Source organism: Mus caroli, chromosome 5 (assembly GCF_900094665.2).
Source record: "Mus caroli chromosome 5, CAROLI_EIJ_v1.1, whole genome shotgun sequence".
In the NCBI taxonomy this organism is placed as follows: Eukaryota; Metazoa; Chordata; class Mammalia; order Rodentia; family Muridae; genus Mus; species Mus caroli.
The window spans coordinates 114,359,842-114,372,029 of NC_034574.1; the positions used below are offsets into that span (position 1 = coordinate 114,359,842).

General features: G+C 51.0%; 1 protein-coding gene across 5 annotated transcripts in view; it reads left to right on the plus strand.

Moving 5' to 3' along the window:
* The window catches only part of Hectd4 (HECT domain E3 ubiquitin protein ligase 4), a 152,284-nt gene that overhangs the window by 123,977 nt on the left and 16,119 nt on the right, over positions 1–12,188 (plus strand). For all 5 annotated transcript variants that reach the window (XM_021163286.2, XM_029477883.1, XM_029477884.1 and 2 more), the window contains exons 56-62: positions 195–376; positions 1,704–1,909; positions 2,147–2,277; positions 2,529–2,734; positions 3,739–3,918; positions 7,275–8,581; positions 9,269–9,476. In XM_021163286.2, coding sequence (XP_021018945.2) covers positions 195–376; positions 1,704–1,909; positions 2,147–2,277; positions 2,529–2,734; positions 3,739–3,918; positions 7,275–8,581; positions 9,269–9,476 — 2,420 coding nt within the window. The remainder of the gene's footprint in view (positions 1–194; positions 377–1,703; positions 1,910–2,146; positions 2,278–2,528; positions 2,735–3,738; positions 3,919–7,274; positions 8,582–9,268; positions 9,477–12,188) is intronic.

The following is a 12,188-nucleotide window of genomic DNA, read 5'->3' on the forward strand; positions in this document are numbered from 1 at the left end:
AAAAAAAAAAAAAAAAAAAAAAAAAAAAAAAAACTCAATTGAGTTACTTGAAACACAGATTATAGGGCCAGAAGAGAAGCCTGCGATGTAGTGACATCATCCTAATTGTTGTTGATCCCACACCGCCCCAAGAGCTCTGCTCAGGTGTGAGGACCAGACACACTCAGGCTGTTGCCTTTTTCCCTTTCCCTCAGAGAGCTGCTGCGATGTGAGGCTGCACTGGCCCGACTGTACTGTCGCATGGCCCTGCTCAACATCTTTGCCCCCAAGCTACCTCATTTATTCACTCGGCTCTTCCACATCCCTGCCATCCGAGACATCACATTAGAGCACCTGCAGCTCCTGTCCAATCAGCTCCTTGCTCCTCCCCTCCCAGGTAAGACACTGCTCGAGGATAAGAGCACCAAGGTTGAGCATGGTCACACAGAATGCATCCTAGCATCCTAATTCTCCATGGAGACTCACGGAGGCCTGTGGTAGCCGTGCTAACTGCTCTTAGACAACTGAAGGGCACTGTCACCATAGTCATCTAATGACCCACTGAGTACTCACTGAATCCGGGACTGCTGTCACACATTCTGCTTGGCCCTGGAGAGTCAGACCGAGGTTCCCTTGCAGGACCTGCTCTAGCTGTTCATGTAAGACACTAAGCCCAGGATGCTTTAAGTGAGGACTCCCTGTGCCCATCTGGGCAGGGCTAAGTGAGGGAGTCCTTCATTGATCCACCCTGGACTAAGGACTCCTGTCTACCCCTGATGCATCAGCTTCCCTTTTACCTCTGAATACTCAAGGCAGGAGGCACAGGCACCCTACCCAGACCCTGTCCCAAGCAACACTGAGCTCATGGCATCCTCAGGATCCCAGTCAGTGTATGCCAACCACCTCCCCACTAGCCTGACACCGCCAGCCTCCACCAGCCCACCTAGGGGAATGCATCTATAAGAGGAGCGTCACACGTGCCTCAACATACCTTAGTAGAGCCCAGGCTGTCCCAGAGCAGCTGGATAGGCCGTCCCATATTGGTCTCTAAGAAACTTAGCAGGGGGGCTGGTGAGATGGCTCAGTGGGTAAGAGCACCCGACTGCTCTTCCAAAGGTCCAGAGTTCAAATCCCAGCAACCACATGGTGGCTCACAACCATCCGTAATGAGATCTGGCGCCCTCTTCTGGAGTGTCTGAAGACAGCTACAGTGTACTTACATATAATAAATAAATAAATCTTTAAAAAAAAAAAAAAAAGAAACTTAGCAGGGAAGATGGCTACAAGGGTAGAACCCTAAGTTCTAGTCACCAGCCCCCACATGAGAAGCTGGGCACCTTGGTGTGCGTCTGTCACGTCAGTGTGAGGGAGACCGAGATAAGTGGATGTCTGCGGCTCACTGACTAGCCATGTTAGTCCAGTCCAGTGAGGGACCCTGTCTCGAAAAAATACGATGAAGAGCTACTAAAGAAGATACCCAACACCAGCCTCTGGCTTCCACAGCCATGCACACACATGCATACATGAACATGTTGTGCATACATATTTGAAGCACTGTGTTACTGCTAGAAGGAAAGCACAGGTTTCAAGGCCAGTGCCCGAGACTCCCTCCCAGTACCCTGATGGCCCAGGCCGCTCTGTCTCCCATTTCCTTCTTGGGGGTCCCTCCGTCTGTGACTGGCTGCTGCGGTTGTACTATTGACCCTTCCCTTTCCTGTCCACAGATGGCACCATCAGCTCCAGCTCCATCCTCCTGGCACAGTCTCTGCAGCACTGCATCCACTCCCAGAGCTGCTCCGCCACTGACCTCTTCTACCAGGGCAACTCGCAGACGCTGAGGGAGTGGCTCAGCGTGGCCATCACCCGCACCCTGCACCAAGGAGAGGACAGCCTCCTGGAGCTGACAAAGCAGATCTGCGCCTTCCTGCAGGTACAGGCCTGAGCTCACGGCCCCAGCTCTGGACACCACTGAATAAGCATTGCTCTGTCATGCTCCACCCCTGGGCAGCTTCTGCTGGAGCTTTTCTGCTCTAGGCACCCTTCTCCCCAGAGGCTGCCAGCATCTTGCATGGGTTACAGCATGTGTCCTGGATAACGCAAGATGATGGTGTGTGCCCTGTGTCGGTCGGTCAGGGGCCACATTTGCTCATTGTGTGTGTCCTTTCAGACAGCACCAGAGCAGTTCCCCTCCGAGGAATTCCCAGTGTCCGAGTCCAAAGTCAGTATGGATGTGAATTTCCCTGGAGCAGCTTTTGTTGTTGTGTCTTGCAAAGAAAGTCAGTCTGGATTCCGCAAAGAGTAAGTTATCTTTTCTGCAGAAGATGGTGCTGGGGAGAGAAAGGCTGAGTGGGTGCGTTCCAGCAGCACTGCTCAGGAATGGGTCTCCAGCTGGCTTTGCCCTCAGTTGCACACTACCTTTAAAGCTAACTTCCTGTATCTGCTTGTGTGGGGAATTAGGCTAGAGAGAACAGCCTTCTAAAGGTGGTGCCAATGACTTATGCCCAGTGCATGGCCTGGTCAAGTCTGTCTTAACCCCCACTTCCTCTCAGCTCCTCTTTGTACAAGGCTCCGTGGGCACGTGTGCTCGTCTATGGGCTTGGCCATAAAGTGAAGCGTACCGGCCAGCTGAACCTCATTGAGGCTGCCTGCTACCCTCGAGACGCCTCCCCAGCCAACACTGGGCTCGCCCCTCCACCCACAGCTGACCAGTACCCTTCTGTGGTTCTTTCCACAGACAAAGTCCACATCAAACTAGGTGAGTGTCTCTCGGCTCACACTGTTGTGTGGTGGGCAGCAGTGCTCTGCTGACCTGCTTTTGGGGGCTCCCAGGCCCAGTGGCTGAGTGAAGAAAGAAACAGTCGGAACAATGTGTTTGAGACATCAGATTACAGGCCTAGCGGAGGCTGCCAGGCACAGAGGGATGGCCTTCTACCTGAGCCACCTGCACAGGGCAGCAGGCTCATCCCTCAAGCCCTCACAGGCGCCAGCAATCCCAGTTTTTGAATGGTCCTGGAGCTTTTGTTATAAATCCTCTGGTCTCTGACATAAGACGAGGCCTATGAGCACCTACTGCTCTTCTCTCTGGCCTCCGGGCTTTTGGGTCTTGAAGCTGTCCTCATCAAAGCCAGCTGAAAGGAGAGAAATCTTAAATCCAGACTTCCGCTCTCCCTCAGTGTATCTATCTGTCTGGTATGGGTCCCCAGCCTGGCCCTTGAGTCTCGTGCCATCAGGGGATGAAGGGATACTTCCTTATGATCTTGTCACCACTCAACAACTTCACAGTGTTTTCTCTCGATTTTCTTTACTTCCTCTTTTTTGTCTCTATGTAGCCCTAGTTATCTGGGAACTCACTGTGTAGACCAGGTTGGCCTCAACCTGGCAGAGATCCACCTGCCTCTGCCCCCATGTACTTGGATTGAAGGTGTGCACCACCGCCTGTAGCTGTGGGTCTCAAAGCACTGGGTAGCTTTCCTTGCCTCACTTACTCCTTCCTTATTTATTTTGCTCTGGAGCCCAGACTGGTTCCAAATGCAAACTCTTCCTACCTCAGCCTTGCAGGGGCACAGATGGAAGCAACCATGCCCAGCTGCCCGTTAGCTGCCCTTGTGTTCCACAAGAGCAGGTGTAGTACAGGGCTGGCTTCTGGCTGCCACACCCGTAGATGCGTCTACCTGTAGACCCTGGGCAGCAGGTGCTTTCTTGGTTGTACTTGAGTCAGATGCAGCCAATCACCTGTTTTTTTCTGGGCCCTTCTCTTAGGAGTGTCCCCACCACCTGGAGCAGTGCTGGTCTTGCATTCTCTGCCCCTGGAGTTCCCGCTGGCGATGGCCTTTGCTGAGCAGCTGCTGTCCTGGAAATCAGAGGACAGTGACGGGAAGTCAGAGGATGAGCCTGACAGCATCCCTGCCTCTGTCCTCCTGCACGTGGTGGAACTGCTGGGTGAGGTGCTCTTTCTTGGAACAAGTATAGAGAGGTGGATGGGGGGTGGGCAGTGGGCTACCCATCACCCCACAGCTACAGCCTGTCAGAGCACTGCCGCTGAAGATAGGCTTGGGAACAGATGTCACACACAGTCCTGAGTCCAAGTCTGTGCTCTACCAGGTTTCACCACTATACTGAATACATACACATACACACACACACACACACACACACACACACACACAAACACAGTGGCAGTCACCTATGAAACAAAGAATAATATTGTCATGCCTTAAATTGTTAAATGTTTGCCAGGCATGGAGGGAGAGACAGGCAGATATCTCTGAGTCTGAGGCCAACCTGGTCTACATGGTGAATTCATTCTGGCTAGCCAGAATTACGTAGTGAGACTCTGTTTAAAAGCATGATATCCTGTCTGTCATAACTTGACACTGAAGAGCGACATGGATGTGAGGAGTGCCCAGATGGAGCACGACAGCCACAGAGCTGCTGACAGACTTCAAGCACACTGAACTCACAAAATGGCCAACTTTCATGTGCAAACTTACTTGAAGTAAACATTAAACTTTAATCCAGAGCTGGCCTGTTGATGGTTTAGGGGTGACTTCCACTGATGGCTGTTCAGATGAATCAGGACATAACGTGGGGCTGAGTGGCTAGAGGTACAGATGAGCGTGTGCTCAAGCAAAGCCAGCAATTTGGTGACGGTGGAGTCAGGGTGATGGTTAGAGAGGAGTGAGACCCTTCCTGCTGACAAGGAAAACAAGCCAGGCGGCCTACACCAGGGCCTCTGGGCCATGGGACTAGCCCTCACTGTTCGCTGATGACTTGCCAGGCCTGTGTGCATTTGTCACAATGCTTTATTTTTTTATTTTTTTTAATGTAGACAGTGTCTCATTTTGTAGCTGCCCTATGAAAACCAGGTGGCCTCAAACTAGATGTACACAGCCATAAATTTTTATTTTTATCTCAAAAAAAAACCAAAACAAAACCTAGAGAAGTAAAAATTTTATGATCTTCCCTATTTTTCAACAGTGGCATCTACATTAAGGAAGGTTGGACAGTGCTTCTTGCAGGAGCAGATAATTTGTGCCACTATGAACGTGGGCGGTAGGGAAGGAAAGACATGGCAGGGGTGACATAAGCCTTGAGCCTAGACACAAGGCAGGCATAGGAACCCACAAACTTGTTTTCAGTAAGGACTTGCAAGCAATGTCCTCCCAGGGAAGCAGGAAGCTCACTGCCCTCCCTGGAAGGTTCTGCACCTGAGCAGAAGCAGCCTTGGGAGCCCCAGAAGAGCTCTACCCAGTGCAAGCCCATCTGGATAGAACCAACTGCAGCCTGCTCCCTTGCAGCTGTGGACTCAGCTGCCTCCATGGGACATGGGCCAAAAGGTTCACTATCTCCTCACAGCTGATCACATACTTCAGCTTCTACCTCCTTCATCTAGGTCCAGGCAACATGAATAGCGTTGGGGAGCCAGAGCAATAGCACAATTGGCCAAGTGCCTGCCTAGCATGTACAGCGCCCTGAATTCCATTCCCTAGCCCTGCAGAGATCATGTGTACATTTGATGTCGAGAGCCACACCACCACGCCCGGCCGTCTTGGTTGTTTCTTATTTGTTGATTATTTTTGAGACTAAATCTCATTTAGCCATCCTGGTCTTGTTTTTGTTTTTATTTATTTATTTATTTATTTTATTTTATTTTTCGAGACAGGGTTTCTCTGTGTAGCCCCGGCTGTCCTGAAACTCACTTTGTAGACCAGGCTGGCCTCGAACTCAGAAATCCGCCTGCCTCTGCCTCCTGAGTGTTGGCGTGTGCCACCACGCCCAGCCAGCCAGCCTGGTCTTGAAATTGCTATGTAGCCAAGGATGACTTGAATTCCTGCTCCTTCTGCCTCTACTTTCAGAAGAACACTGGAATTATAGACATGCACAACCACACTTGACTCCTTTCTTTGCTGTGTGCGTGCACTGTGCGAGTGCCCATGCATGTGGAGATCAGAGGCCATGGTTAGGAGTCTCCCTTGGTTGTTCCCCACTTTAGTTTTTGAAACAGTCTCTTACTGAATCTGGAGCTGGCTGCCCCCTGTCTGCCACAGAACTGGAATTCTACTGTGCCCAGCTTACATGTGGGTGCAGGAATCAGACTCAGCTCTTCATGCTTATTCAGCAAGCACTTTACCAACTGAGCCTCCTCACCAGCCTCTTTCTTTTCTCTAAACTTAATTTCAAGGAATTTTTACATCCCTATTCTAGAGGGAAAATCAGTATACCTTTGCCATAACTATAAACATGAGTATAAGAGAAATACAAGGAAAATAAATACTATTATGAAATTTTACCTAAATGCTGTAATCCACCAAAGGCTGCTATGTTAAAGATATGGGGGTATGGGAGGACTCAGCAGTTAAGAGCATTTGCTGCTCTTCCAGGGGACTGGGATTCAGTTCCCAGCATCCATGTGTAGCTTACAACCACCTATAACTCTAGTTCCATGGAATTTGAAATCATCTTCTGGTCTTTGTGGGTGCCTGCACACACATGGCTGACAGACACACTGATATAACACATACAAATAAATAAAAATAAAAACCATGAGCTGGAGAGGTGGCTCTGTGATTAAGAGCACTTACTGTTCTTTCAGAGGACCTGACATGAAACTCTGGTTCTAGGAGCGCTGACACCCTCTGACCTCATGGATACCTGTACACATGTGGTACAAACAGTTATTCAGGGGCACACATACATAGAAATGAAACATTTATAAATTTTACTTAAAAAAGTAAAAACCAATCTTTTAAAAAAAGATTTTCTTAAGGTCCTTCCTTCCTCCTTCTGTCCCCCATCTTCCCTCCTTACTCCCCTTCCTGCTCTCTATTCCCTGCCTCCTTTTTTTCTCGATTCCCTCCCCTCCCCTCAGTCGGTCCTCTCTGTTCATTCTTTCTCCCTCCCTTTCCTGCTAGGCAGTACTAGGGGTGAAACTTAGGGACTTGAGCGTGCAGGGCAAACACTGACCCTGAGCTGTGCCCAGCCCAGAGCAAGGCTCTCTAAGGTGACTAAGTTGTCAGCCTGTGTTTGGGAAGTGAGCTGGGTTGTTCATCCCCTCGTGGCAGGCGTCTAGTATCTTGGGAAATATTCTATTGACTTCTCACCACTCCTCCACTAAGCAGTGCTGTCTGTCCTGTGCTCCAGAAGCAGGTGGCAGGGCGTGCTGTCCCAGGCATGGGCTAAAAGCCATGGCCAGTCTGCATTGGAGCTCCGTCTGTAAGTTCCATCACAGCTCAGAGCTATTCCTGGGAAGCAATGAGCAGTGCTTGCGTGCTTACTGTGTTTTCTGTCTGTCTCAGGAAACTTCCTGTGGACTACAGACATGGCGGCCTGTGTGAAGGAGTTGGTCTTCCACCTCTTGGCTGAGCTCCTACGTACAGTACACACCCTGGAGCAGCGGAAGCACCCAGCAGGCCTGTCCTCCTCCATCGCCCTCCAGCTCAACCCCTGCCTGGCCATGCTGATGGCCTTACAGTCAGAGCTGCATAAGCTGTATGACGAGGAGACCCAGAGCTGGGTCTCGAGCAGCGCCTGTGGGGGCTCTGGAGCAGCAGCTGTGGGCGACCAGGGCAGGTTTTCCACCTACTTCCACGCCCTCATGGAAGGATGCCTGGCAGTTGCGGAAGTAACCCTACCTACCAATATCAGTGTCACAGCTAGCGGGGTGACCTCAACGACCACCCCAAATCTCAGTGACTCGTCCTCTTCCTCCTCCTCCTCCCCAGGACAGACACCACAGAGCCCTAGCCTACTGTCCAAGAGAAAGAAAGTCAAGATGAAGCGGGAGAAGGCCTCCTCCTCCAACAAGCGACAGTCCTCCCGTGCCTCAGACGCAGACTCCACAGTGCTCAGCATTGGGGGAAGCAAGCCTGAAGACATGCTGTGGTTCCACCGTGCCCTCACCTTGCTTATCATCCTTCGGCACCTCACCAAAAAGGACCCACAGGGCCTGGGTGTAACGAGCGATGCCATTGCTGATGCCTGCCAGGCCCTGGTGGGCCCCACTGCCCATAGTCGCCTGCTTGTGATCTCTGGCATTCCCACCCACCTGGATGAGGCTGTTGTCAGAGGGGCCATCCGCAAGGCCTGCAATGCCCATGGCGGTGTCTTCAAAGACGAGATCTACATTCCACTGCAGGACGAGGACCCCAAGAAGCCAAAAGACAAGGCTGAGGGCAGCGACAGCAAGGTGGAATCTGAGAAGCTGCTGGGGTTCCCCAGTGTGGACAGCCTGGAGGGGAGCACGTCGAGCAGCCTGGCCCCCGCCATGAGCATCAGCGCCTCGGCCTCCACCAGCCAGGCCTCGGTCTGCAGTTCACAGTGTGTCTCACAGACTGCCAGTGACCTCTCAGTGGACCCACTGCCCTCAGGCCTGGAGCTTCCTGTTCCTCCTGTTCTGTTGGAACCCCATGTAGTGTCCAGTCAGGAGAGCCTGGACATTTCCTTATGCAGCACCGGCAGCCTGGGCAGCCTGGGCAGCCTGGGGGAGCCTCTAGACAATCCAGAGACAGCATCTGTGTCCGACATGGGCTCAATGTACACGGTCACTTCCCTGGATACCCAGCCCCTCGCAACGCGCCCTATCAAAGGCTTTGCAGTGGTGGAGGTAATAGCTCTCAGCCCTGAAAGCTGCTGCTTAGCCCTGACCTAGCCAACATGGCTTCTCCATGTTACTTCCAAGGTGTTAGCTAGCAGGCAGCATGGGATTCTGGGGAGCTCCTGGGCAACTCTGAGCAGCTGCTTTTCTTGAGGTCCAAGAGGGACATCCTGTGTGGTATTAGGAGGCACAGGTAGCTCATTGCTGTGAGCAGGGTGAGGGTCTCTGGCAGGTCCACTCCAAGACCATGGCTATGTTTTGAGAGGCACTTTGCATGGTGCCAGCGTGTGCTCCAGGAATGCCGTGTACAGGTGCCAGGTGTGCCCCGGTGATGGCTACTGCAGATGCCACAGGTTTCTTGGGCTACCTTGTTTAGAAATGAGGCATCTAATGACTTCCTGCACTCTTACAAGAGTTAAGCTCCAAGGTAAAACCCAGCCCTGGGGTGCAACACTTGTTGGTGTTCAGAAAGCCCTGGGCTCCCGCCCCAGCACCTCTGTAAGAGTAAGTGCTCACTCTTTTGGCTACATAAAGCACAGGGGCAAGGACTTTTATCAGGGGCTCCCCCAGCTGGGCCACCTTCCTGGGGACTGGGCAGCCTTTAGGCTCCAGAGCTTCCCAGGGAACAGGGTCAGCAGTGCCCATGGCCCCCACGCAGGACCCCTCAGAGCTCACCCTTCCTCCTTGTTCAAACAGATCAGGTCCCGAGCCAAAATTGAGAAAATCAGAGCAAGTTTATTTAACAATAATGATTTGATTGGTCTGTCAAGTCTGGATGGTGAAGACGAACTGATGGAAATGTCAACAGAGGAGATTTTGACGGTGTCAGTGGTGAATCAGAGTCTGTTTGACACTCAAGGGAGTCCAGGGCTAGAAGATTACTTCAGTGACAAGTCAATTAAAGGTGAGTTGTGGGCTGTGTGTGTTTAGTGTTTATAGTTTCATTTTTATTTTTTATTTTTAAAGATTTTATTTCATGTATATGAGTACACTGTTGCTGTCTTAAGACACACCAGAAGAGGGCATCAGATCCCATTACAGATTGTTGTAAGCCACCATGTGGCTGCTGGGAATTGAACTCAGGACCTCTGGAAGAGCAGTCAGTACTCTTACCCACTGAGCCATCTCCCCAGCCCTCCCTTTTATTTATTAATTCCATGTATGTATGTGTGTGTGAGTGTGCATGTCCATTGCCATACTTGTATAGAGGTCAGAGGACCACTTGTGGTAGTCCATTTTCTCCTTTCTCCGTGTGGGTCCCAGGGATCAAACTCAGTTCCTCAAGCTCACAGGCAGGCACCCCTACCCACTGAGCCATCTCACAGGCAGGCACCCTTACCCACTGAGCCATCTCACAGGCAGGCACCCTTACCCACTGAGCCATCTCACAGGCAGGCANCCACTGAGCCATCTCACAGGCAGGCACCCTTACCCACTGAGCCATCTCACAGGCAGGCACCCTTACCCACTGAGCCATCTCACAGGCAGGCACCCCTACCCACTGAGCCATCTCACAGGTCCAGATTTGAGTTTTTAAATAGAGTCTCACATAATCCAGGTTGGCTGTGGATTCCCAATGTAGCTGACACTGGCCTTGAACTCCTTGCTCCTCCTGCCTCTCCCATTCAAGTACTAGGATCATAAGTTTGAGCTACCACACCATATCAGCTTGAGTTATGTTCTTTTATTTAATTTTTATGCCTTTAGTGAGCAGTTTTAAGTATACAGAAATTTTGAGCTCTATGCTGGCTGATAGTGGCTGATGGTGTGATTCTCTGTAGGGTATGAAGAACGCTCGAATTCAGCCCCAGTACATGGGGCTTTGTGTTGTGGGTGGGCAGGGAGCCACAGCCCTTGTTCCAGCTAGAGACTCTGAGGCAGGCTCTCCATGGGAAGCCCCACCGTGGGCTTCCTTGTTATAGTATATTATTGTGTTCTGTCCTGTGCAGACTCAGACGGGACTGCTTGTGTTCACTGGACTAACCAGGGGCTGGAGTGACAGCTCAGCAGTTAAGAGCACTGCTACTCTCCCAGAAAACCTGAGTTCAGTTCCCAGGGCCACATCATAGTTCCTATAAGACCCCATCTCAAAGGAGGGCTGGCAAGATGGTTCAGTGGCCAAATGTGCCTGCCAGTAACCCTGGTGGCTGCCTAAGTTTAATCCCTGGGACCTACAGTGTTGGAAGACTACAGTAGTTGTGCTGGTGCAAACTCAAACACACACACACACACACAAACACTCTTTCATAAATAAATACATGGGTCAAATGCCAGTGACTGTTCATAGCAGGCAAATGTAACACGGCACTGCTGATGTGGAATGTCTTGTTGGTCATAGGTGCCTTACATGGTCTGCCTTAGCAGCTAGCTGCCTTGCTGCCCACAAGGGCTCCCAGTGTTCCTTTGAGGGTGTATTCTGCTGCCCCTTAGGAGATGAGCGGCATAGAGTTTATTCACAGATGCCCAAGCACTTCTTGTTATAGCCTAGGCTTCCCTACTTTGAACCTGGAATGCACTTTTAGCTCCTGATTCTTTTGCAGTCAAGCCAAGTACTGCTGGTGCTCAAAGCTTTGCTAATGCACATTTGGGCCTCATTTTGCCCCTGCCTCCATCCTCACCCCCTCCTACATACACACATGCACAGTGGTCTCACCATGTAGCCAGTATTGATCTTGAATTCCAAGTCCTCCTGCTTCAACTTCCCAAGTGGTGAGATTCCAGGTGTATGGCACTGTGCCCAGCCTGAGAGAAAGAGCTTTTCTCTCTGTGCACCCTGCCAGTCTTACACGCTCTCTCACAGCACAGTGGTCCATTTCCTCACTCTGAACAGCCACAGGCCCTGACTGCCTGGGTGTTCTTTTTCTTCTTTGGATTATCTAATCCATTGCTGCTGCTTAAATTAAGATAAGCTGGCGCTGAACAGATGGCTCACTCAGAGGGTATTCGTTGCTCCTGCAGAGGACCTAGGTTTGGTTCCCAGCGCCTACATGGCAGCTCACAACCATCCATAGCTCCAGTTCCAGGGGATCCAGTGTCTTTCTTGCCTCCTCTGACACTAGGCATTCCTGTGTTACACATACTTACATGTAGACAAAACAGTCATGCACAGAAAATAAAAGTAAGTCTGAGAGTAGACTCAGAGTGAGTGTGGTAGTACACTCCTTTAAAACATAAAATAATGGGGCTGGGGAGATGGCTCAGTGGGTAAGAGCACCCGACTGCTCTTCTGAAGGTCCGAAGTTCAAATCCCAGCAACCAAATGGTGGCTCACAACCACCCGTAATGAGATCTGATGCCCTCTTCTGGTACGTCTGAAGACAGCTACAGTGTATTACATGTAATAAATAAGTAAATAAATAAATCTTTAAAAAATAAATAAATAAAATAAAATAATAAGCCGGGCGTGGTGGCTCATGCCTTTAATCCCAGCACTCGGGAGGCAGAGGCAGTAAGATTTCTGAGTTCGAGGCCAGCCTGGTCTACAAAGTGAGTTCCAGGACAGCCAGGGCTACACAGAGAAACCCTGTCTCGCCGGGCGTGGTGGCGCACGCCTTTAATCCCAGCACTCGGGAGGCAGAGGCAGGCGGATTTCTGAGTTCGAGGCCAGCCTGGTCTA